The sequence below is a fragment of the Neomonachus schauinslandi genome, chromosome 4 (genome assembly GCF_002201575.2).
Source record: "Neomonachus schauinslandi chromosome 4, ASM220157v2, whole genome shotgun sequence".
Classification (NCBI taxonomy): Eukaryota; Metazoa; Chordata; class Mammalia; order Carnivora; family Phocidae; genus Neomonachus; species Neomonachus schauinslandi.
The window spans coordinates 26,384,258-26,411,650 of NC_058406.1; the positions used below are offsets into that span (position 1 = coordinate 26,384,258).

General features: G+C 37.5%; 1 protein-coding gene across 1 annotated transcript; it reads left to right on the top strand.

Moving 5' to 3' along the window:
- On the top strand, nt 1–25,603 carry ZMYM1 (zinc finger MYM-type containing 1). Its single transcript, XM_021683686.2, has 9 exons — nt 1–153; nt 8,576–8,745; nt 9,884–9,956; nt 10,154–10,403; nt 16,868–17,042; nt 19,955–20,108; nt 21,889–22,026; nt 22,210–22,250; nt 22,792–25,603. The coding sequence occupies exons 2-9, from the start codon at nt 8,650–8,652 to the stop codon at nt 25,090–25,092; spliced, it is 3,228 nt and encodes a 1,075-aa protein (XP_021539361.1). The 5' UTR covers nt 1–153; nt 8,576–8,649; the 3' UTR covers nt 25,093–25,603.
- The last annotated feature ends 1,790 nt before the right edge of the window (nt 25,604–27,393 follow it).

Genomic DNA, 27,393 nt, shown 5'->3' on the forward strand with positions numbered 1-27,393 from the left:
GTTCCTTTGAGAACCCTCGCGCGGCCAGCGTCCCTGAGAGAAATTAGTAAGCCCTCTTAAGCGGCCGTGGATTCCTGCGCCTGACCGAAAAGGGGCCCAGAGTTTCGCCTGTGGCGGGAGGATGAAGCTTCGGGTCCGGCCGGGGTCCTAAAGGTGGGTCCCTGCGTGCGGATTCCGCCATGTGAGGGTCGGGAGCTCGGGGTCAGGCCCCTGGATTGTGTTTGTCGTCTCCTTTAACCTTGTCCGCAGAGTCGGGGGATCCTTGCCCCGAGTTTTCCAGCGTTTCTCGCCGCCTGCTCCCACTGCGCCGTTACTGGGCTTTCAAGCCTTTGGTCTCTATCCGCGGCCTTTTTTAAAAACATTCATTTGATCACACTTGTAGCTCTCCTTCATTAAGCAGTAGTGTTTTTACCAACAACTTTTAAAAAAAAATCGTGGAAGTCCTTTGCAATTAGATGTGTACACGGAGTCTCAGCTGAAAAAAAAAAAAAGTTTAGTACAAAAGTTTGACTCGATGAATTCGGACTTGAAATTGGGATTAGATGCAGGTGCAGTCTTCATCACTTTATTTCAGTATATTGCTTTAGTGCCCAGGATTGATAGTATCTTGGTTTGCATGGACTAGTGTTTGCAAACGGTAACTTCCAGCTTTCTCGGGGTGCAATTTCAGTAAGAGTTCGACCACTGATAACTCCTGACAGTAACTGGTATTCCTCATCACAAATATACAAGACGAGAAGCCTTTAAAATTTATAACAAGAACTATATTGCATTTAGTCCTGGCAGTATCAGGACTGAACAGTTTGACATTTAACTTCTAGGATGAGGCAACAGCGTTAGGGGAGTAGATGCCCTTGCTAAAATAATAAATTTGCCTCCAGGATTTTCTGTGAGTGAACATGTACAGGTCAGAATCGAAAAAGGATTGGTGAAAAGGTGTAACCTTACCGGTGACACAGCTATGGGGAATTGAACTGTATTCATCTAGATGGCAGCAAAAGCTATTTCCTGAAGGTCAGTGTTAATCTAGCACAAATTAATGCTTTGGACGTCTCGAAATACTTAACATTTGATATATTACACAGTTAAATGTTTATCATGATTTTATTTTTAAAGTAATTTTTTTAAAGATTTTTATTTATTCATTTGAGACACAGAGATACAGAGAGCGAAAGCATGAGCAGGGAGAGAGGCAGAGGGAGAGGGAGAAGCAGGCTCCTCGCTGAGCCAGGAGCCCGATGTGGGGCTCGATCCCAGGACCCTGGGATCATGACCTGAGCCGAAGGCAGACGCTTAACCATCTGAGCCACCTAGGCGCCCCTATTTTTAAACTAATTTTAAAAAATATGAATGAAATGTTTGCGGAACCCCAAAAGCTACTGATTTACAAGAGTTAACATGCTCTCTCCAACCTGGAATATTCTTTCATCATTGCTTTGTAGGCACTTTAAAACCTAGCTTAGATCTTCTCTTCTAGAAGACTTTACCCATTTTCTCTTCCCTCATTTCTGCTTTTTACCTTCCATGTGTTTATATTGTTACAATTATCCTGTGCTAGTAGAGTATTATAGAATGTTGGGACATCCTAATTATCCCTCTAATTCTAGTATGTAGGCATTTCATAAATAATGGCTCCCCATTGCCTATAGAACTAAGCATGGACATTTTAGTTTGGTTTGAAAAGCATTTAGCCTTGTGCGTCCAGCCTTTCTGTCAAACCAGTAAAAGAACACAAGTGAATATAAAACATATTTTTGCAAAGTGTAATGTATAAGGAAGTGGCTGTAATGCAAAGGAGTAAAAAGAGTATACCTGCTTCTGGACACAGTAGTCACTTTATTTTTGCTTGTGACCATACCACGGTATATTAATTACTGTAGCGTTATAGTAAGTCCTCCAACTTTTTTCTTTTTTGAGATTGTTTTAGCTATTCTGGGTTTTGTATACGTTCCATATACATTAGAATCATCTTGCAAATCCACAAAAACTGAGATTTTGATCTGTAGCTCAATTTGGGGAAAACTGATGTAACAATATTAAGTCAATCAAAGAGCATGCTATGTTTCTCTATATCTTCCTTAATGTCTCTTAGCACTGTTTTGTTTTCAGTGTAGAGATCTTGACATATTTCATTAGATATATTCATATATTTGATGTTTTGAGATGCTTTACAAATGGTTGTTTTAAAGTTTTTATTTTCGGGGACACTTGTTGGCTCAGTTAAATGTCTGCCTTTGGCTTGGGTCATGATCCCAGCCAGGGTCCTGGGATCAAGTTTCACATCAGGCTCCTTGCTCAGCGGGGAGCCTGCTTCTCCCTCTGCCTGCCGCTCCCCCTGCTTGTGCACTCGCTCACACTCTCTCTCTGACAAATAATTAAATAAATCTTTTTAAAAAATAAAAATAAAATTTTTATTTAATTGTTCTAGTAAAAAAATGATTTTGGAATTCCTAATCCTAAATTCCTAAATTTACTTAATAATTGCAGTAATTACTTGGAGATCATTTTCAATGTATACAACATGTCATCTCTAAAACAATGACAATTTTACTTCTTCCTTTTCAAGATTTCTTTTTTTTTTCTTGCATTTTTTTTTAATTTATTTATTTGACAGGGTGCCTGGGTGGCTCAGTCGTTAAGCGTCTGCCTTCGGTTCAGGTCATGATCCCAGGGTCCTGGGATCGAGCCCCACATCGGGCTCCTGGCTCAGCGAGGAGCCTGCTTCTCCCTCTCCCACTCCCCCTGTTTGTGTTCCCTCTCTCGCTGTGCCTCTCTCTGTCAAATAAATAATTTTTTTTTAAAGATTTTATTTATTTATTTTACAGAAAGAGAGAGGGAACACAAGCAGGGGGAGTGGGAGAGGGAGAAGCAGGCTCCTTGCTGAGCCAGGAGCCCGATGCGGGGCTCGATCCCAGGACCCTGGGATCATGACCTGAACCGAAGGCAGACGCTTAACGACTGAGCCACCCAGCTGCCCCGTTTTCTTGCATTATTAACCTGACTAGAACCTCTAGAACAATGGTGAAGCGGTGAGAGAAGAAAATTTTAAATATTGATGTTGTATTATCCTATGATCCTTCTAAGTTCACTTGAGTATTTTACTGGGTGGCTAGAAGATATTCCTTAGGGTTTTCTATGTACACCATCGTGCTCTCTACAAATAAAAGCACTTTGTTTACTTCTCCCTTTCCAGTTTTTACACCAAATTTCCATTGAGTATTTCACTTTAACTTAAAGAATTTTCTTTAGCATTTCTACAGTATAGGTTTGTTTGTGATAAATTCTCATTTTCATTTATCTGAAAATATCCTGATTTCACCTTTATTTTCGAAGGATATTTTTACTGACTAGAGATTTTTAGGTAGTTGTTTTTTTCAGCACCGTAAAGATACTCCATTGGCTTCTGGCCTTCATGTTTCTGAAAAGAAAACAGCCTTTATTCTAATTTTTGTTCTCCTGTATGTTAAGTCTTTTTTCTTTAGCTGCTTTTAAGATTTTTTTTTTTAATCTTTACTTTGCACTAGTGTGACTATGATGTGGGTGGTTGTGTTTCCCTTTTGTATTTACCTTATTTGTTACTCATAGAGCTTCTTGAATTTGTGTGGTTTGATATTTTTCTTGATTTTGGGGAAATTGTCTAGCCAGTAGTTCTTCAAATACTGCTTCTGTTACGTTGTCTGTTTTCCCTTATTCTGGGACTCGGTTTACCTCTGTGTTAGACCTTTTTGCCTTGTTCCACATGTTGCTTACCTTATTTGTATTTTTATCCTCTTATGTATCAATCTGAACTACTTTGTACTGTTGATATAAAATGTATCTATTCTTTTTTTTTTTTAAAGATTTTATTTATTTGACAGAGACACAGCGAGAGAAGGGAACACAAGCAGGGGGAGTGGGAGAGGGAGAAGCAGGCTTCCCGCCAAGCAGGGAGCCCGATGCGGGGCTCGATCCCAGGACCCTGGAGTCATGACCTGAGCCAAAGGCAGACGCTTAACGACTGAGCCACCCAGGCGCCCCAGAATGTATCTGTTCTTAATTTCCCTATTTTATTTTCCAGTTATCAAATTTCCATGACTTTTTTTTTTTAATTATTCCAGGACTCTGCTAAACTTCTCCATCTTCTTCTCTATTTTCTCAAATGTATCAAAGTCCTAGCCTGATAATACCAATATGAGTTACCTATAGGTCTGTTCTATTGTCTTTTTTCTTTTCATTGGTTTTCAGTCTTTTGGGGTTTTTTTTGTTGGGATGTACCCATAAATTTTTATTGTATTATGGATGAAAAAATTTAAAGACTCTAGGTGTACTTCCTCCAGAGAGGGCTACGTTTCCTGTAGGCAGGCAGATAGTTCTAACAGACTATATATATTTATATATAAATATATATATTTTTTTTTTTCTAACAGATTATATTGATCCTTTTGAGGGTTAGTGTTATACCTTATTAGGGCTGATTTATTTTGGTTTGCCCTTTCTTCTAGGGAGTGGTCTTTTCTCCTATGATGTGGCCCTTACTCCTAACACATGGGCCCTCTCAACTGCAAGTCCAGATCTTTACCAAATCCCCTCTACCTTTGCTGGGCTTAAATTTCAACTTTGTTCTTAGCTCTGCAAAGCTACTATATATAATCTCTGTTCAGCTCTTTAGACTCAACCTTCTGTTTTCTGCTAGATTTTTTAGTGTCATACTCTGTAGATGTACATTTGGAAGTCAGCTAATAAGTGGAGGAGGAGATTTGTATGCAAATTGGGAGGCTTGTTTCTCCTTGGTTCCCCCTGTCCTTTGTGCCTCAAGAGTTCTGACTGCTTTGGCCACCCAGAACTCCCATCTCCTTAGCTCATTGGTGCTGCTGTTTTCTGCTTGGCCCTTTTCCTCTGCTCTGTCCTGCAAAGTGTGCTCAGGGGTAAAGCCTGTTAATGTTATCTGTTATGCCTAGATTTATCATCTCTTCTTTTTTTTAGGTTATCTCTACACCCAACATGGGGCTCATGACCCCTCATAATCAGGCGTTTTGTGCTCTGCCGACTGAGCCAGCCAGGCACCCCTACACTTATCAGTCTTTTAAGATTTTACTTATTTGTCAGACAGACAGAGAGAGCATAAGCAGGGAGAGTGACAGGCAGAGAGAGAAGCAGGCTCCCCACTGAGCAAGGAGCCCGATGCGGGACTTGATCCCAGGACTTGATCCCAGGACCCTGAGATCATGACCTGAGCCCGAGACAGACGCTTAACCGACTGAGCCACCCAGGCGTCAAATATCATTCTTATTTTTAATTCTTGCCAATCTGATAAAATTTGGAGCTGAGTTGGTTTAGAAGCTGAATAGGGTTTGAATAAGCAAAAATGACTTTACAAGTAGAACAGTATGAGCACAACATAGTGGGGAAGAATTAAAAGATTAAGGTGAAGCAATTTGAAGCATCAATATTGTACTAATTTTCCAGGAGGAAAGCACATACATTCTCTCTGGAGATCTGTTTGTGTGTCTGGAAATAACTCCCGATAGCTTGCAATTTCTTTGCAGTCTCATGTTTTACTTTAAAAATTAATATCAATTTTGAGGGGCACCTGGGTGGCTCAGTTGGTTAAGCAACTGCCTTCGGCTCAGGTCATGATCCCAGGGTCCTGGGATCGAGCCCCGCATCGGGCTCCCTGCTCAGTGGGGAGCCTGCTTCTCCCTCCCCCTCTGCCTGCTCCTCCCCCTGCTTGTGCTCTCTCTCTCTGTCAAATAAATAAATAAAGTCTTCTTAAAAAATTAATGTGAATTTTGTTTTCTGATCCATGATATATCCCTCTTTGGTTTAAAATGTTTTAATTGGTTATTACCAAGTAGTATTATTAACCAGCAGGAACATGTACCACATTTATCCTAGGACTATTAATACTCTCTGACATACATGGTTTATCCCCAGGAAAGACAGGTGATAGACTATATAAAAAAGAGGTTTCAGGGTGCCTACGTGGCTCAGTTGGAGGAGCATGTGACTCTTGATCTCAGGGTCGTGAGTTCAAGCCCCACGCATGCTCCTCCTACTGAGCCAACCAGGCGCCCCAAAAATAAAATCTTTAAAAAAAAAAAAAGAGGTTTCTAGGACTTATTTTACTCTAATGTGCATCTTGTTGGAAAAAGAAGTACTGGATTTGTTATTCATGTATGTTTTTTGCTCTTTTTGTTTTTCTAATAGCTAAAGAAATGTTATATACTGTTTTCCCTGCTTCAAAAACATATTTTAGATTAATTAATTACACTGTCAAGGTGCTTTCCATTATTTGCCTATTGGTGTAATGACTGACACATTTGAAGGGATTCCAAGATGCAAAAGCTCATAGATGCTTTGTTTTTAATTGATTTTTAGACTTGCATATTTTCTTTCAGGTGAATGACAGTCTAGTAGTTAATTTCCCGTGAGTTTTGCTTTGCTGGTTGTGTGTAATGCTCAAATGGGCTGGGCAGAGGCCATATGAGCTTTTTTTTTTTTTTTTTTAAGATTTTATTTATTTAGGGCGCCTGGGTGGCTCAGTTGGTTAAGCGACTGCCTTCGGCTCAGGTCATGATCCTGGAGTCCCTGGATCGAGTCCCGCATCGGGCTCCCTGCTCGGCGGGGAGTCTGCTTCTCCCTCTGACCCTCCCCACTCTCATACTCTCTCTATCTCATTCTCTCTCTCAAATAAATGAATAAAATCTTTAAAAAAAAAAAAAAAGATTTTATTTATTTATTTGAGAGAGCGAGAATGAGAGAGAGTACATGAGGGGGGGAGGCTCAGAGGGAGAAGCAGGCTCCTCGCTGAGCAGGGAGCCCGATGCGGGACTCGATCCCAGGACTCCAGGATCATGACCTGAGCCGAAGGCAGTTGCTTAACCCACTGAGCCACCCAGGCGCCCGCCATATGAGCTTTTATTGCACTTCACAAGTCAGGCCTTATTCATTTAATTTTCTGCTTTGTGATAGGGACTTGCAGTAAAAGCTACCAGAAAAGTGGGGAAAGGACCAAGATGAGAGAAAAGAATATAGAAGGAACCAGTCTGTCCTGGAAAAAGAGGCGTTGGGGCTGAGCAATCAAAAGTCACTTGTAGGAGGGCCTGGGTGGCTCAGTAGGTTAAGCATCTGCCTTCAGCTCAGGTCATGATCTCAGGGTCCTGGAATCGAGCCCCATGTCCCACTCCCTGCTCAGTGGGGAGCCTGCTTCTCCCTCGACCTCTGTTCCTCCCACCTGCTTGTGCGCACACAAGCTCTCTCTCAAAAAATAAAAATCTTAAAAAACAAAAAAAGGCACTTGTAGTTCCTCAAAAGCTATAAAATGGAATTATATTTTAAGCCTGAATGTGCAACAATCTTTTATATTTTGATTTTGGATTTTAACTATCTTATCTAGTTACCAAAAAGGAATCCATTAATGGGAGGGGGGGCAGGCATGAAGTGTAAATGCAAAGTAGATTCAAAACATATATAGAAGGTATATTTGATCCACTTTGGTGATTAGATGTGGGAACTTTGAGAGAAGAGAAGCTTAGGATTACCCCTAGATTTCTGGTTTGGGAAATTGAGTATATAGGATAGTGCATTTTATAAGAAAGGGAACATGTGTAAAGCAGGCTTATGGGAATTATATAAGAATATAGTTTTAAATCTCTTGAATTTGAGGGACCTGTGGAGCGTCCAAGTGGAGATATTTAGTAGGCAGTTAGGTATATGGGCTGGAGCTCAGAAATACAGGGGAAAATCAGCCTATAAATGATAGTTGAATCCAAGGTTTTGCCCACAGAACAAGTGAGAAAGAGTCCTGTGGAATTGTGCTTTGGAGGAACACAAATATTTTTATTTTTTAAAAGATTTTATTTGAGAGAGAACATGAGCTGGGTGGGGTGGGGGGGCGCTGCAAAGGGAAAAGCAGAACAGAAAGCTTGACTCGGGGCTCTGTCCCAGGACCCCGGGATCATGACCTGAGCCAAAGGCAGATGCTTAACTAACTAAGGCACCCAGAACACAAATATTTTAGAAGCAGGTGAAATAAATGAGAAGAAGACTGTCAAAGAGATAGGAGGAGAAATAGGCCTTGCAGTCATAGGATTCAAGGAAACAGAGAGGCTCAAGGATGAGGGAAGGGAGTGGTCTGAGAGAGGGCACTAGCTTTAAAAGTTGGATCCTTGAATGTATCTGAATGTTTATATGTGAAGAACCAATAAGGAGGGAAAGAGAAGTTGAAGAAGATATAGATAATAATTGGCTCTATAAGAGCAGTGGCAGGGGAGAGGTAGTGAGCACAGGTATTTGGATTAACCTTGGATAGAAGACTTTATGTTTTCTAAGACTAAGTTAAAAGTAAACTTGTGGGTTTGGTGAGCTTATGCTATAGGCAGGCCTGGGAGAATAGAAGTGGAGAAAACTAGTCCCAGAAGAAAGCATAGAGATATGTGTACCAAAGAATTATAAAGCAAAGCTATGTTGGGGAATAATGGATGAAGGGAAGAAAGCCAGTGTTGGTACTGTGAAGGAACCTTGAGTCCAAGCTGTCTAAAGACCCTGTGTGCTTCCAGAAAATCAGACTGTCCCATCAATTCATATTTTATTTTAGGAACCTGGATACTGTTCCCCAAGAAGAAATTCATTAGTTTGGACCTGGAGGATTCTTTTGTATCAGACACCAAGATGAAAGAATCACCAATAGATGGTAAATGTGACAAAGCAGTGACACCACAACTGGGGCGGCTAGATGAAATGAAGACAGAACCTGACAATGCTCAGGTAAATATCCTACTTTATTTTCTTTTTTGTAGAGCAGCATTTAAGTATACACTTCAGTTATGCAGATGCTGGTTTACTGGCTGAAAACCTGAAATCTTTATCTTCCCCTAAGCAGTTGGTCAAATAATACAAGGTATATGGTGTGAAGTGCCATCACAACTGTATGCAAGAACATGATTTGAGCGAAGAATGGATGTTTAGAATTGGGTTTTGGATTGATAAACGGATTGCTTAGGGTATTATGGGCCTAACTAAGGTTAACACATTTTTGTTTTCATTTTTCTTAACTTGAAACAATATGAGTAACTAATCGTATGTTTTTATGCTACTGACTCTGTTTAGTACATTATAAATTCTTAGAATTTTTTTCTTTGTAATTATTTTACCCAAGTCAGTTTCATGTTTATTCTTAAACTTTTTTAGACATATTATATGCTAAAGAACCTGTAAATGATAAACTGACTCAAGCTGTGAATGTTCTGTGAGTAGTGCCAAATTTCCTTAAAATGTTTATATATGAACTAGCTGAAATTTCTAATGAAACAAAAAGTAAATTCAGTTTTAATTTATTTCTAGTATTCTGTTTAGGAATAGCCTAAAGTAAATCAGTATTAAATAAGGATATTACTCCCATTGAGTTGGTGACACTGGGGAATGTTGTCCCATCTCAGAAGTATTGATTGCTTCTTCAGTGTATGGACATTCAAACACATAGATCATGTTTAGATAGAGTGCCTGCTGCTCTGAAAAATCCTCTGCAAGACTCATTTAGCCCACTCCAACAATTTTGTGTTTAAGGTCTTTATGAAGACAATTAGCTATTATTGATAAGAACAAGGAGGGAAAATAGGCGTCATTACTGAGTGTGTCTCCTCTATTTGTGGTAGCTTACTGAAGGATTCTGTGAACAAATATTACTGAAATCACATCTAGGTATTATAGAATATAATATATAATGTATAGAATATAATGTGTCAGCCAAAGGTCACCAAAAGGGGAGTATTCACCTATGGTTCAGTTCAGTTATACAATTCACTAATATACAGTATTATATATCAATAATATACAGTATTATTTTCTGTTGAATAACTAGTTGTTTTATACACATTGTATTCATTATTTTCATCTCTTTTTTTAGGAGTATTGTCAAGCCCAGCAGCCTAAAACTCAGGAGAATGAACTGAAAATAAACACCACATTTTCAGACAGTGGTAATAGAATTACTTAAATTAATCCTATTTATTCTAACCAATGTAATAGCCAGTTTATTCTACTTTTTTAGAGCGTCTTTGAATAGTGCATTGTTTGGGGTTTCAAGTCCAGAAGTAACCTCTAAAAGAAAACAAAAGAATGCATACTTAATTTTACGTAAATACTAATTTTCTTCCTTCCTGTTTTGTGTTTATAGCTCCACAGTTGACTGCAGGCATTCAGCTTTCTCTGACATCATCTGGCATGAATAAAATGCTTCCTTCAGTTTCAACCACAGCTATTCAGGTTTCCTGTTCTGGTTGTAAAAAAATCCTCCAGAAGGGGCAAACTGCTTATCAGAGGAAAGGGTCTACTCAGCTTTTCTGCTCCACGCTGTGCATCACTGAATACATTTCATCTGCCAATTCACCAGCTCTTCCCAAGAGAACTTGTTCAAACTGCTCAAAGTATATAATTCTAAATTATGCCCCCTTTTACTTCCCTACATAGATCTTGATCAGAGTCTTGGTTGTAACTGTCTACATTTTCATTTTTTCTTTTCTTTTCTTTTTTTTTTTTTTTTTTTTTTTTTTTTTTTTTTTTTTTTTTTTTTTTGAGAGAGAGAGAATGAGAGACAGAGAGCATGAGAGGGAGGAGGGTCAGAGGGAGAAGCAGACTCCCTGCTGAGCAGGGAGCCCGACGCGGGACTCGATCCAGGGACTCCAGGATCATGACCTGAGCCGAAGGCAGTCGCTTAACCAACTGAGCCACCCAGGCGCCCTCTTTTCTTTTTTTTTAAAGATTTTATTTATTTATTTGACAGAGAGAGTGAGAGAGCACAAGCAGGGGGAACAGCAGGGGTAGAGGGAGAAGCAGGCTCCCCGCCAAGCAGGGAGCGTGATGCGGGGCTTGATCCCAGGACTCTGGGATCATGACCTGAGCCGAAGGCAGATGCTTAACCATCTGAGCCACCCAGGCGCCCCTATTTTCATTTTTTCTGAAGAAGTATCACCTTGGTTTAGTGAAAAGAAGCTGCTTCTGCTTTCAGTTCCTCTGTTAGATTCTTCAGAAATACTTTTTTTGTTGAGAGATTTGCAGAAATTAAAACATAAGGAGTTCTATTTCTCTTCAGCTTTAAATAATGTGACTTCTGAAACTTAACCTTCCTACTCTTCATTTAAAATTCTCTGTAAATGAAATTATTATATGCCCATTCTATTTTATCATTTAACCGTATAGGAGGCAAACCACTAACACATTAATCATGTAATAGTTAATTTGGATCTTCCAAGGTATAAAATAGCCAAGGTGTAACATTATAAAATAATGTTTCTCATAATGGTAAATGAAGTTATTTGATTCTTTTACAAAATTGAATAGTCGTAGGTAAACATGGATGGATGTAGTCTTTTCAAGATTTCAGTGTTGGGGTCTGTATTGCTAACTTCTTTATATATATATGTAAGGCAATTTAGATACAGAGAAAGGAAGTAGTAATTTCATAATGAATTAGTGGAAAATGTCCAAAACCTTGAACTCTATCCTGAGATATATAAAGGATCAACGTGCTTTGAGAATCCTATCGTAGTATAATTCTGGTTTGTTAGTACTCATTAAATGCTAATGCTAAATTTTAAATGTTTTTGTTTCAGAACAAAGAAAACACATAAGCCACCAGTTTTGCTCGTAAATATAATAAATTCCTTTCATATGTCTTATTTTGGAATCAGGTTGCCATAATTTGAATTTTGCTTCCTCCATTTACGGTTATATTGTACAACTCATAGCAGCTGTATCCATATCATCTGGGAGCTTGTTAAATAAAAATACAGAATCTCAGGCCTCATCCAGACCTACTGAATCAGAGTTGCATTTGTCCCCAGATGATACATCTATATGCTAAAGTTTGAAAAGCATCGAGAACTTCTTAGTATTCCCATTTGTTTTGTTAAATGCATATAAGAATTATGAGCATTAAATAATAGATTTAAGTGATCAAAACAATACTGGCATGTAATAAGACCTTAGTAAATGTTAGTTATCACTGTTATTCTCTTAACAAACTCACAAACCCTTTTTATTGGTTGCTTCAGCTCCTTGTTTAGCTGCTGCTTCGGGTATTATCTGTTGCTTCGAGTCTTACTCCCTGAAACTCAACCTTTCTCTTGTGTTTTTTCAACCCTTCAATACTATGTCTTTTTTCCTTTTTGCTAAGGGCTGTAAGGCACTCTCTTCAGTCTGCTTTCTTTCTCTGCAGAATCATAAAACTGGAAGGGACCTTAGAGATCATCCAGTCCAAACATTTTCTTTTGGTTTTGAGGAAACTGAGGTCCTGAGAAGTTAAGGTATCATGTTACTGTGTTTGGAGTTTACCCATTGTACATCTTCAGCAGATCTCCCAGACAGATTGAAAAGGCTGAAACAGGAAAGATATAGTGTGTAAGTTGTTCCCTAAGATGAAGAAATCCAATATGAGCAAAAATATGAAACAGGTTTTACTTCCTTTGGAATCCAGATTTTTTTTTGATAAAAACACTATTGTATAGGTTGGTGGAACGGTAATAATGCTTAGGCTGGGAGAGGCCATCCATTGTCCAGAGTAACCTGTGCTTTTTAAAAAATTTTTTTCTTTCACATTTATTAGCATCTTGTATTAATATAGAGTTCTCAAGATTTTAGCTAATTATCAGTTAGTATTGAGGTTTCTTTCATAGCAATGATTTAAGATCTGTTTTGAGTTAATGCAGTTTTTATTCTGTTTCATGAACCAAATAAAAGTTAGCTTCGAAAATGGCATTTTAAATCATGTTAGAAAAATAAGACTTCTTTTTTTTTTTTTTTAAAGATTTTATTTATTTATTTATTGGAGAGCGAGCGAGAGAGAAACAGCATGAGAGAGGAGAGGGTCAGAGGGAGAAGCAGGCTCCTTGCTGAGCAAGGAGCCCGATGTGGGACTCGATCCCAGGACCCTGGGATCATGACCTGAGCTGAAGGCAGTCGCTTAACCAACTGAGCCACCCAGGCGCCCAAAATAAGACTTCTTTTGAGAGCAGTGTATTTAAGAAGTGTCATTTCTGCACTTTAGTATCCCAGTTGGAACCAACCAGAGATTCTGATAGCAATCAGCAGAGTTCAGAATATCCCTGTGCTATATAACACTTACATGTAGGAAAGTTGTTCAGTCCTGTGCTTAGAGTTTGTTTAAGCTAATTTCAGGTACTATTAAGAAAACTCATTTTTTAGTTTTTTTATTTATAAGGACTTAGTTGATTAGAAACCAGGAATGTAATATACTGGTAGCAGTAAAAATCAGTAAACATTTTCAGACTTCCATGCTTTTGCCAGTGGTTTCTTCTGCCTCCCTTTCCATCTGCTAATTTCTTTCTGTCTTAAAGGTCTGCCTCAAATATCTTTACCTCTTGTCTGTTCCCACACCATTTTTTCCTCTCCTCTCACTAACCCCCCACCCACTCAGAGTAATTATTCCATGGCCTGTGTTTTAATAGTGTTCATAGTTCCCACAACATTAATCATAAAATTAATGCTTTTAAAGAAAGAATTGATATCGCCCCAGTTAGAATATGAACCTCTTTTTTTTTTTTTAAGATTTTATTCGTTTATTTGAGAGAGAGAAGGAGCAGGGAGAGGGGGAAGCAGACTCCCCGCTGAGCAGGGAACCCAATGCAAGACTCAATCCCAGGACCCCGGGATCATGACCTGAGCTGAAGGCAGATACCTAACCAACTGAGCCACCCAGGCGCCCCTAGACTATGAACCTCTTGATGAGATTAGGAACCAGATCATACTCATCTTTATATTCCCAGTGCATAAACACCAACTGGCACACAGTGAATCCTAGAAAAGTTTTTGTCGAGTAAAGTACAAGGATAGCACAACTCAGATACTGCATTTAGAGCTATATTTTATTTTATTTTTTTTTTTTTTTTAAGATTTTTTATTTATTTATTTGAGAGAGAGAGAATGAGAGACAGAGAGCACGAGAGGGAAGAGGGTCAGAAAGAGAAGCAGACCCCCTGCCGAGCAGGGAGCCCGATGTGGGACTCGATCCCGGGACTCCAGGATCATGACCTGAGCCGAAGGCAGTTGCTCAACCAACTGAGCCACCCGGGCGCCCCTAGAGCTATATTTTAAACCAGTAAAATGATTGATTCGTGATAATGAAATGAACCTGTTACTTTTGGTACCATCTATTTAAGAAGGAGGAAAATCATAATACACTAAAAATTTGTAAGTGTTAAAATAGTGTTGATTTCAGGAATATTTCATCTGGAAAACTATTATCCTGAAAGATTGATACTCTAAGGGTTCTAAGTAGCCAGATACCATGGCAGTTCTTAAACATTCTGGTCTCTGGACCCCTTTCCACTCTTAAAATTTTTTGAAGAGCCAGAGAGCTTTAGTTTATGTAGGTTCTATCTACCAATACATACTGTGTTCGAAATTAAAATTGAAAAATTTTTAAACTAATTATTAACTCATTTAAAAATAATAACTCATTGCATGTTGACATAAATAATATTTTTAATGAAAAATAGCCATATACATTTTTTAATTTAGTGAGGAGGAATTTTAAGAAAAATTCAATAAGCATCATTTTATCAGTTTTGCAAACCACTTCAGCGTCTGACTGGGTTTTCATATCTGCCTCTGTTCAGTTTATTGGAAAATGTTGTTTTAGCTGAAGTGTGAAAAAAAATCTGGCACTACAAATATGTAATTGGAAAAGGGAGGAGTGTTTTAATAGCCTTTTAGATTTTGTGGATGCTCTTCTTTGATCATCTACCAGAAAATAGGTAGTACTTCTTAAAGGTTAGTTACAATGTGAAATCTGAAACCATACCAATGAATTTTTTGTACTGTTAGGTTAAAATACATTGGTCTGTTTGTACTTTGAATGGCTTTTTTTTTACCCATGAATGAATGATTTTTCTTACATGCTATCATAATTTGGAAAGTACTGGTTCACTGAGTTATGTAGATCTTCCAAATGTTGGCATATTTCTTTTTTTTTTTTATAAAGATTTTATTTATTTATTTGAGAGACAGAGAGAGCACACGGGTAAATGAGCAGGCAGAGGAAGAAGCAGGCTCCCCGCTGAGCAGAGAGCCTGACATAGGGCTCGATCCCAGGACCCTGGGATCATGACCTGAGCTGAAGGCAGACGCTCAACCAACTGAGCCACCCAGGTGCCCCTGTTGGCATATTTATGCAATATTTTTAAAATCACATTTGTTAAAAGAAACACTAAAAAAAAAAAAAAATACCACTAATCTCATCAAGAAAGCTTAACTATTGGGAAGCAAGTTGGAGATGGGATATTTTCCATAATTCTAATTTTCAATGAAAGCTCGACTTTTATCATTGGCAGTGAAACTGCCAGTTGTTTATCTTGAAGTAACAGTCTTACTTTATTCATTTTTGAGAAAATATTTGCCAGATACCCACTCTGGATAATAGTTTGTTTTTCAAGTAAAAATGTATTCCATGAAAAAGGTAACTACCTCAGGTTGTAACTCTCAACATTCCCACGTGAGATTTTCCTTGAGACAACCATCATACTTTGGTGTGAAGGAGAAGTACTTTATGCCTGTGTCCCATATCATCACACAGAATACTAAAAAGAGGTTGTCAAGGATAAAGTTTAATAAAGTAAATGATTTTTACAGCGAATATGTGGCAATGAATAACATACTAGGACATTCTGGTTCAACTGCCTTAATTTGTGCTCAGGCTCTGGCGTTTGACCCAGCATTGTTTTTTTTCTCCCAATTTATTGAGGTGAAAGTCACATAACAAAAAGCCACTTCAGTAGTATTTAGTACACTCAACAGTGTCTAGTTCAGAACATTTCTGTCACTCCAGTGTATCCAGTAAGCAGTTTCTCCCCAGAGATCTCCTCTTTCTTCAGCCCCTGGCAACCACCAATCTTCATTCTATCCATGGATTTACCTATTCTGGATATTTCATATCACTGGAATCCTACAGCATACAACCTTCTGTGTCTGTCTTTTAGCATAATTTTGTCGAGATTTATCCGAGGTTTGTATGTGTTGTAGCATGTAGCACTTCATTCTTTTTTTTATAGCTGAGTAATATTCCATTGTATGGATATAGCACAATTTGTTCATTCATTCATTGGTGAACATTTGGGCTGTTTCCATCTTTTAGCTATTTTTTTTTTCTTTTTTAAGTAAGCTCCAGGCCCAATGTGGGGCTTGAACTCACAACCCTGAGATCAAGAGTTGTGTGCTTTAGCAACTGAGCCAGCCCAGTGCCCCTATCTTTTTTAGCTATTTGAAATAGTGCTGTTAGGAACATACGTGTATTTATACTTTTTTTGAGTACTTCTCTTCAGTTCCTTGGGGTACATGCCTAGGAGTGGAATTGCAGTGGCCCATTGTTGATTGTGCACCATCAGTTCAAATGTTAACATAGGGAAAAAGACAGTTTTTTTGGACAAATAATATTTTAATATGAAAATAGTTTTGTTTTTTGTGGACCCCTCTAAAAGTATCTGGAGTATCCCCGGAGGTTTGTAGACCATATTTTGATATCCTCTGTCTTGTAGATTACAGAGTTGGTCAGGTATGAATTTGTGATTTCTCATCATCATTCTTTTATCACTAGCACTAATTAATATAAGCTACGTAATCCTCAAACTGTGCTATCAGTTGTGTTTTATAATCCCTACTTTATAGATGAGGGAATCAACATTTGGGAGTATATATGACTTACCCGTCATTGCATAATATAAGTCCTAGAACTAAATACCAAATTCAGGTTTTCTTATTTCAAGGCTGGTGTCACTGCTGTTGCACCATCTAAAGGTAGATGAAATGGGAGAGGGTTACTTGAGGGAGTGCTTTAACTTACAAAAGTGTTTAATGGTGCCCTTGTTTTTCCTTTTAGAGACATCTTAAATCTAAAGGATGTGATCAGTGTCCAGCTGGAAGATAATACGTCTAGCAAAAATTTTTGCAGCCAGTCTTGTCTTTCATCATATGAAGAAAAAAGAAAAGCATTTGTTACCATATGTACTAATAGCATTTTAACCAAGTGCAGCATGTGTCAGAAGACTACTGTTGTAAGTTGCAATTTTTTTTAACTTTGAGGGATTCTGATTATTTTGCTTAAATATTAGAGTTTTTACTGAATTTTTTTAAATCCTAGATTCAGTATGAAGTAAGATACCAGCATGTGAAACACTGTCTTGTAGTAATGCCTGTTTTCAGTTTCACTCTGACAGCCTCATCACGGTGGTCTTGAGAACTGTGGGGCTTACTATTAAACTGTCTCTAGTCTGTTTCATATGCTTCAGATGAAAGGACAGTCCCATTACTTTAATAGTTCAAGGAGAGGGGTGCCTGGGTGGCTCAGTCAGTTAAGCGTCTGACTCTTGATTTCAACTCATGTCATGAGATCAAGCCCCACGTGAGGCTCTGTACTCAGTGCAGAGTCTGCTTGTCCTTCTCCCTCTGCTCCTCTCCCACCCCACGCACTCGCGCACTCTCTCTCTCTCAAATAAATAAATAAAATCGTGAAAAAAAATTGGTCAAAGAGTATTACAGCATAAAAGCAGGTATGAATAAAGACCTGTTGCATAAAGAACCACTCCATTTGAATTTGACTGCATGGGACTCAAATGAAACATCCAAGATTGAGTTCCTTCCGTTAGTTCACTTGTGGATGGTTCCACTTTAGGAAAAGGGTGGCGATTAGCTTTTCGTACCATTGGGAACAGTTTCAGTTGGTAGGACAGTGAAGAAGATGAAATAAAAAACTTCTGAGAGACAGTTCCTCTTACATAACAATTCATGATAAATTCTGTATGGAGATTTTCCTAAAGAATCTCAGGATGATCTGGCCTTGAAGAAAAGCCAAGCATATGAAAACTTTTTTATAAACTGCAAATAAAGATAGCAGAAATAATAATAGCCTACTGGTCAGTAAGACTCAACCACAAAGTGTTTTGGGGTTTTTTTTAAGATTTTATTTATTTATTTGACGGAGAGAGACACAGCGTAAGAGGGAACACAAGCAGGGGAAGTGGGAGAGGGAGAAGCAGGCTTCCTGCTGAGCAGGGAGCCTGATGTGGGGCTCGATCCCAGGACCCTGGGATCATGACTTAAGCCGAAGGCAGACGCTTAACGACTGAGCCACCCAGGTGCCCCACACAGTGTTTTTAATTCTATGTTTTCTTATACCTAAGCAAGGTTAAAATGAATCAAGAATGTCACATGCTTTTCTGAATGAGAAATAATCCCCGGGGCGCCTGGGTGGCTCAGTTGGTTAAGCGGCTCCCTTCGGCTCAGGTCATGATCCTGGGGTCCTGGGATTGAGCCCCACGTCCAGCTCCCTGCTCAGCGGAGAGCCTGCTTCTCCCTCGCCCTCTGCCTACTTGTGCTCTCTATCTCTCTGTCAAATAAATAAATAAAATCTTAAAAAAAAAGAAAGAATCCCCTATTTCTGGTAGGAGAGCCTTGGGTGAGAGGTTCTGAGAACAGAGAAGCTGGGTTCTGCTTTGGTAGACTAAATGAGATTAATGCAGTTGGTGGTCTGAGCCCCTTTCATGAGGTAGGATTGAGGTTGTCTTGCTTGTTCAGATGATGCTTTGAGACCCAACTCTATCTCCATAAATTCTTCCTTAAAATCATGCAATTGAAGATTGAATTGTTCCTAATAGGTCATTTGTAAGCCACATCTTTTCTTTCTTTCTTTTTTTTTTAAATTTTTTTTTTTTTTTTTAAGATTTTATTTATTTGAGAGAGAGGGAAAGTGAGAGACAACACGAGTGGATGGGGAGGGACAGAGAAGAGGGAGAAGCAGACTGTCCGCTGAGCAGGGAGCCCAAGGGGCCGTTAATCCCAGGGCTCTGGGATCATGACCTGAGCAGAAGGCAGATGCTTAACCGACTGAGCCACCCAGGCACCCCAGGGCTTCTCAAAGTATAAAAAGTCATACTAGTAAAGTGTAAAAGAATTTTCAAAGTTATACTCTGTTTTTTGTTTCATTGTTCCTTTGCCAAGTTGTTTTTCACGGAAGAAAATGTGTATTTTTTCTTTTTCTTTTTTTTTTTTTTTTTGAGTATTTATTTGAGAGAGAGAATTGAGCCCAATGTGGGGCTCAATCCCAGGACCCTGGGATCATGACCTGAGCTGAAGGCAGACATTAACTGACTGAGCCACCCAGCCACCCCTGTATAAGATATTTTCATTTGTCCTTGTACTTTATGCCCCAAAAGCAGTTCTTTTTCACCATTGCCATAAGTCCAGGAATGATGGTTCCTGTTTCAGTAGAAACAATAGATGGTAAGCCTCACAGTTTATATCATTTAGCTTTGCACACTTACTGCTTCCTGAATGCACTATATTCTGTATATTTTACTGCTAGTATGCTACTTTCTTGCAGTATGCTTGCAATTTTAACCATGAAGTTAGCCTAGAGAAACAGTGATTCCCACAGCCGGTCTCTGGCTCCTCCTTAGTACCAATAGAAGGCTTTCCTGAGTTAATATTCAAAGTGGAATTGAGGAAAGAGATATAATTGTAAGACTTTTGTTTATTTATCCAGTTGGCTTTGATTGCCTGGAATGATGACCATATTCTATGACCTCTTTCTTCATTGCTTGCATATGTATTACTGCTGCTACTAATATTATCTGATAAATAACACAAATAGTGATTTATTGGATTGATCTCTTTCATTTTTGTCACTGTAATCTGTATTGCCTTTTTTTTTCTCTTGTTTGTTTTTAATTCAAGTTAGTTAACGTGTAGGGTATTATTAGTTTCAGGGTAGAGTTTAGTGATTCATCAGTTGCATATAATACCCAGTGCTCATTATTTTTTTCTGGTTTTTAAGAAAGTGTAAAAATGTGGCTTCATTATCATCACTTGCTATATTTTAACTAAGAGCCGTAATGATGAGTATATTTTTGTTTGTTAACAATATATGTCATATACCAGGAATATGAATATTACTTTAATTTCTAAACAGAAACCAGCCAAAACACTTACATCTGTTCCTTGCAAATCATTGAAGCCCTCAGATGAAGTGATTGAGACCACCAATGACTTGGGGAAGACAGACCTTTTTTGTTCTATTAATTGTTTCTCTGCTTACAATAAAGCTAAGACGGAATCATCTACAGGTAATGTTTGTTTAGCATTTATCAGAGGTTTAGAAACTATTGAAGAATATTACTGCTTTCCTTTAATTTATAACCTTGATTCATCTCGAAATTAAACTGACTTAAAAGTCAAAACAGGGGCGCCTGGGTGGCTCAGTCGGTTAAGCGACTGCCTTCGGCTCAGGTCATGATCCTGGAGTCCCGGGATCGAGTCCCGCATCGGGCTCCCTGCTCGGCAGGGAGTCTGCTTCTCCCTCTGACCCTCCTCCCTCTCATGCTCTATCTCATTCTCTCTGTCTCAAATAAATAAATAAAATCTTTAAAAAAAAAAAAAATTTAAAAAAAAAAAAAAAAAAAGTCAAAACAGAGGTGCCTGGGTGGCTCAGTCGTTAAGCGTCTGCCTTCAGCTCAGGTCATGATCCCAGGGTCCTGGGATCGAGCCCCACATCGGGCTCCCTGCTCTGCGGGAAGCCTGCTTCTCCCTCTCCCACTCCCCCTGCTTGTGTTCCCGCTCTCGCTGTGTCTCTCTCTGTCAAATAAATAAACAAAATCTTTAAAAAAAAAAAAAAAAAGTCAAAACAATGCAAAATTCATTGCAAAAAAATGTTTTTCAGTGCGCCTGGCTGGCTCAGTCAGTAGATCATGTAACTCTTGATCTCAGGGTCATGAGTTCAAGCCCCACATTGGGCATGGAGCCTACATTTTAAAAAAAGTTTTCCAGTAGTTTTATATAAAAGGAAGCCTACTTCACAACCAGAGACTTAATATTTATTTGTAAAGATTGTTGTGTTAGAATATAGAATTTTGTACTTAGCCCTGCTTTGTAAAAACAAGGATATTAGTTACATTTTTTACAGCAAATAGAACTAGTTGGAAATACTTGGAAGTTCACTAATAGAAAAACACAAGTCACCCAGGGCCAACTTCGTATTCCATCAAAGAGCCTCATATAGGACCACTGGTCCTGTTTACATAGATAATAAAGTAAATGATGCCCCTGGGGCTTGTACATCATGTAAACTGGCTCATTATAGAAATCTTTGCAATACTAGCTTAGATACCAGTGTAGCTCCATTCATGTTGAGGGTTATGAATCTTGAAAGAGTTAGAAATGATACCCATTAGGGACGCCTGGCTACCTCAGTCGGTAGAGCGAGCGACTCTTAATCTTGGGGTTATGGGTTTGAGTCCCATGTTGGGTGTAGAGATTACTTTAAAAAAATAAAATATTTTTTAAAATGATGAAAGAAATGATAACCATTAGGAGATTCTAAAGGAATCTCTTTTCTGTTCTTCATGGGTAATTTCATGTAAAGATTTGCTTGAAATTTCAAGCAAATGGTTAAAAGAACTGAGAAATTGTATGCAAAGGTAAAATATGTTAAAAAATGGAAAAAGGAAATTATCAGTTTAAGGTTATTAATGTGTTATCCTAAAGAACCTGGCGATCCCTAAGCCATACTCCAATATCCAGCAATAATACCTAAAGCTATTAGATTTTTTTTTTTTTTTAAGATTTTATTCACTTATTTGACAGAGAGTGTATACAAGCGGGGAGCAGCAGAGGGAGAGGGAGAGGGAGAAGCAGGCTCCCCACCGAGCAGGAAGCCAGATGCGGGGGTTAATCCCAGGACCCCAGGATCATGACTCGAGCCGAAGGCAGACGCTTAACCCACTGAGCCACCCAGGCACCCCAAGCTATTAGATTTTTTCATTGTTTGTTGAAACACTTGTTATTAAACAGTGCTTTCTGATTGATTGAATCTGCTTGGTTTTTGAGAAATCTTTTTATTTTTTTCAGTAAATGTTTCCGTGGTACATGATGCCTCAACGGATCTCTTTTCTCCAAAGAAAGATACAACTCCAGTTATAAGCAATATAGTATCATTGGCAGATACTCATGTTTCCCTACCTATCATGAACTCTGATGTCTTACAAGGTAAAATTGATATAAAGATACCTGACATATACACTGTTGTCCCATCCTTGATGAATCTATCTATATTCTAAGGTTGTTTTTGTTGTCTGATATGAAATAAGCAATTGTAGTTTATGATGCTATTTTATAGCATATATTTTATTGCATACAAGATCTTGAATTGATGATACTCTTTTATTTTAGCAGATACAGTTTCTTCAGTAACAGCAAATGTCATTGTAGATGTAAGTTTTGTCCTTAATATTTTTGACACTGTCTTGTCTTTTTTAAGCATATTTTGTGCATATTTATATGTATATATGTGTGTGTGTGTCCATATATATATATATATGAGCATATTCATTCCTGTTTTCATCGAAGAGCTCAAAAAAGTTGAGCAAGAGACATCTTTTGGTATTCACATTCAATTTCCCAAATCTCAGGTTTGACTTGAAATTATTAATAAGAATATTTAAACAGAAGTATTATTAGTTGTAGTTTTTCCTCTGCATTCTTTATTACCTTTTTCAATATTCTAGGTCACGTGAGCAATAAAAATTATTTTATTACAATTACATACCAAAAGATTCTTTGAACATTTAATGCTGAATTTAGATTGCAACTTTATATTATAAATAATTGTTAATGTTTCCCCCTAGTGGAGCGAATATTGCAACTCACCCATTTCATTTTATTGTGTTATTAGGATAGATATGTTTGATATTTTAATCATTTGAAAACTGTTCAAACAAATGCTTTTCTCTTTTTCTCTCAAACATTTCTAAGAGTTTACCCAGTGAATCAAGTAGTGGTGTTGCAACTGGTAGTGTTGAACAGCCAAGCCTTTCTCCATCTTCATCAATACCCAGTCAGCATATGGTTGAGTCCAGTGTAGAAGTACAAAAAGATCAAGTGTCAAACCAAGATGCTACATACAATATGAAATCTGTGAAAATAAGTGATGGACTATGTCACCCAAAATTTACATCCAAAGTACAAAAAGTTAAAGATAAGTCACGAAGCATTAAAAAATCTTGGTGTTCAAATTTCCAGCATTTGAAAAACAGTATTAAAAAGGAAGTGACATTCTGTTATTCATGCCAGTTGTTCTGCCAAAAAAATTTTAGTTTTGGAGGAGAATCATTTGCAGCCCAAGGAATTTCTAATTGGAAAAAGACTCTAGAAAAATTCAGAAAGCATGAAAAAAGTGAAATGCATTTGAAGTCATTGCAGTTTTGGAAGGAATACCAGTTTTCTGATGAAGCCATCAATGATAATTTATCTATTCATTCAAAACAGATTGAAGGAAATAAAAAGTACCTAAAGCTTATAATTGAAAATATTTTATTTCTTGGGAAGCAGTGTTTACCATTAAGAGGAAATGACCAATCGATTTCATCTGTGAATAAAGGCAATTTTTTAGAACTGTTAGAAATCAGAGCAAAAGATAAAGGAGAAGAAATATTTCGACTTATGAATTCACAAGTTGACTTCTATAATAGTACACAAATTCAAAATGATATTATTGAAATAATAAAGACTGAAATGCTACAAGATATTGTGAATGAAATCAATGCCTCCTCAGCTTTTTCAATAATATGTGATGAGACAACTGATAGTGCCACTAAAGAACAGCTTTCAGTTTGTGTAAGATACCCACAAAAAATGTCAAAGGCTGTCTTAATTAAAGAAAGATTCTTGGGTTTTATAGATACTGAAGAGATGACTGGGACTAACTTACATAGGATTATCAAAACTTACCTGCAGCAAATTGGAGTTGATCTGAAGAAGATATGTGGCCAGGCCTATGATAGTACCACTAATTTGAGGGGAAAATTTAGTAAAATTGCAGCAGAATTCAAGAAAGAAGAGCCAAGAGCTTTGTACATACATTGTTATGCACATTTTTTGGATTTAGCGGTAATTAGGTTTTGTAAAGAAGTGAAAGAACTCCGAAGTGCTCTAAATACTCTCAACTCTTTGTTCAACACTATTCATATGTCTGGGGAAATGTCTGCAAATTTTCAAAACATTTGTAAGCTAAGTCAAAACAAAACATGCAAGAAGCATACATCACAATCATGTTGGACAGTCCATGATCATACATTACTGTCTGTGATTGAGGGCCTTCCAGAGATTATTGAAACATTGGAAGTTGTATCAAGCCATTCTTCAAACACAAGTTTGGCTGATGAATTGAGTGATTTGTTAATATTGGTTTCCAAATTTGAATTTATCTTTTGTTTGAAATTTCTTTATCGAGTGTTAAGTGTTACAGGAATTCTTTCCAAAGAGCTTCAAAGTGAAACCATAGATATTTTTTCGTTGTCTTCAAAAATAGAAGCAATTTTGGAATGTTTATCATCTGAAAGAAATGATGCCTATTTCAAAACTATCTGGGATGGAGCAGAGGAAATATGTCAAAAAATAACCAGTAAAGGTTTTGAAGTTGAAAGACCTTCTTTTCAGAAAAGAAGAAAAATTCAGAAAACAGTAGATCTTGGCAATTCAGATAGTGTGTTTTTTCCTACTTCAACAGAAGAACAATATAAAATTAATATTTATTACCAAGGATTGGATACTATATTAAATAATTTAAAATTATGTTTTTCAGAGTTTGATTATTGTAAAATGAAGCAAATTTCAGAACTATTATTTAAATGGAATGAACCATTAAATGAGACAACAGCCAAACATGTCCAAGAATTTTATAAACTTGATGCAGACATCATCCCAGAACTTAGATTTTATCGGCAATATGCAAAGCTCAATTTTGTCATAGATTATGATTGTATCAACTTCATCAATCTTGGCTGTTTGTTTATTCAGCATGGTCTTCACAATAATATTCCTTGCATATCAAAGTTATTATATATTGCTTTGTCTTGGCCAGTTACTTCAAGTGCTGAAAATTCATTTTCTATACTGCCCCGTCTTAAAACATATTTATGTCATACCATGGGACAAGAGAAGCTTAGCGGCCTAGCCCTAATGGCTGTTGAGCAGGAATTGGTGAATAAACTGATGGAACCTGAAAGACTCAATGGAATTGTAGAAAAGTTTATCCATCAGATGAAAGAAACATAACATTTGCTAATTTGAATTTACCTAAAAGAATTTTGTATTTCTGCTGGAATGTTTGTTTTTTATTTCAAAATTTTATCTCCTAAGAAAAAAATTTTTTTTCATTAGAACATGTAACATTCACTTGATTGAAAATTCAAAAAAACAGACTGAAAAGAGAAAAGTCTCCTTCCTCTTTTTAGTACCCAATTCCCCCTTCCCTGTAGTGTTATCTGTTTCTCAAATATCCTCCTGGAGATATTTTTCACAGATAGTACTCTGCAGTGCACACCGTTCTTCAACTTGTCCACTTAACGTATTTTTGAGATTGTCCTATATCAGTACTAAAGAGTTTCTTGATTTTTTTTTACAACTGCATAAAATTTCATTGTATGAATGTACCATAATATATTTGAGCAGTCCCTAACAATAAACATTTCAATTCTTTCTAGTATTTTGCTATTATAAATAATCCTGCATTTAATAACCTCGTACAGGGGCCAGGGTGGCTCAGTCGGTTAAGCGTCTGCCTTCAGCTCAGGTCATGATCCCAGAGTCCTGGGATCGAGCCCCACATTGGGCTCCCTGCTCAGGGTCAGGGGCGGCGGGCTGTTTCTCCCTTCCCCTCTGCCTGCCGCTCCCCCTCCTTGTGCCCTCTCTCTGCCAAATAAATAAATAAAATATTTAAAAAATAATAATAACCTTGTACATAGGTCATTGCACATGATTGAGTTACTGTAAGATAAAATTTTAAATTAGAATTACTAGGTCAGAAGATTTATGCATTTTTATTCTTGATAGATACTGGCAAATTGCTTTCTATAAGGATTATGCCCATTTACAGTCCCACCACCCATGTGTGAGATTGCCTATTTTCTTGAATCTTTATAAACAGTGTTCTGAAATATTTTGATCTTTGCCAGTCTGGTATCAATCCCAGTGGAATTTTGTATTTTCACTTAAGAATAAGGTTGGGGTAGGGGGTGCCTGGGTGGCTCAGTCGGTTAAGCGTCTGCCTTCAACTCAGGTCGTGATTCCAGGGTCCTGGGATCAAGTCCTGCATCAGGCTTCTTGCTCAGCAGGGAGCCTGCTTCTCCCTCTGCCTGCCGCTCCCCCTGCTTGTGCGCATGGTCTCTCTCTCTTTCTGACAAATGAATAAATAAAATCTTTTAAAATAATAATAATAATAATAAGGTTGGGTTATCTACTTGAGCTATTGGTATTTCCTTTTCCTGTGAACTGTCACGTTTAAACATGACTATGGTTAGGGTTGACACAAATAGATGGTGCAATATGAATTCTTAATCTACTTTATGAAAATATGACTAAATAACCCAAAAAGAAGAGACTCTTTCTATCATTATACTTTAGAAAGGTTCAGGTGATAAAGGAAAAATCTGTCCCTCAGAGACTTGTAAGAATTTAGTGGTAGATGTATCTGGGCCTAGAATTTTGTTTGTTTTAGGAATATTTCTCTGCCACTTCTCCCTTTCTGTTTCTTTCTCCTCAATTCTTAATTGTAATTTTTCTAGAAAGAGCATTTTACTTAGGCTTTTTTGAAAACGTATTTACGTAAAGGTATAGAAAGTATTTATTTTTTCTGTATACTAAGTTTCCTCAACAATTTCTATATACATGCTTTCTTGCTTGATTAGCCAACCGGTGGTTTATTTACTTGTTTTTCATACACATTCTTAGATTTATTTATCAATCCTACTTTTTAAAAATATTATGGTTGATTTTAACATAAAGAATACAAAGAGCATACCAAGTAACATTTAATCCTATAAATCCTAATATTTTACTATGCTCCAGATTTTTATTTCAGAAATATTACAGAGCAAGATGAAGCTCCCTTGCAAATCTTTTACTGATAGCATTCCTCTTCTATTTTCCCCAGAAGCAATGATTATTTGTTGTGCTTCTTTCCATGCATGTTTAATTTTATACTTAAAAGATAGCCTTGTTTCGTATTTATAAACTATATAAAACTCTAAGTTGCATTGTACATACCTTTCGGTAATTTTTTTTTCACTCAATGTTGTTTTTGAAATTTATACATGGATTTCTAGTTCATTAATTTTAGCTGCTGAATAATACCCCATTGTATGAATATACATGTTCATTCTTTCTCTATTTAAATGGACATTTTATACTCTTTGATTTTGCACTTTTATAATACTCCAATGAACATTTGTATATGTGGTATGCATTTGCACATTCAACAAATACTTTTGAGCAAGTACTATATACTAGACGCTATTCTAACTGTGGAGACCCAGCAGAGAATAAAATAAGGCCCTGACTCCCAATGAAATTTAGCTT

Excerpts from the sequence above, each read along its gene's own strand:
- ZMYM1 (XM_021683686.2), top strand. The coding sequence starts at position 8,650 with ATGAAAGAATCACCAATAGATGGTAAATGTGACAAAGCAGTGACACCA. Across the intron at positions 20,109-21,888 it reads TAAGACGGAATCATCTACAG|TAAATGTTTCCGTGGTACAT; the intron begins GTAATGTTTGTT and ends TATTTTTTTCAG. Across the intron at positions 22,251-22,791 it reads CAGCAAATGTCATTGTAGAT|AGTTTACCCAGTGAATCAAG; the intron begins GTAAGTTTTGTC and ends AACATTTCTAAG.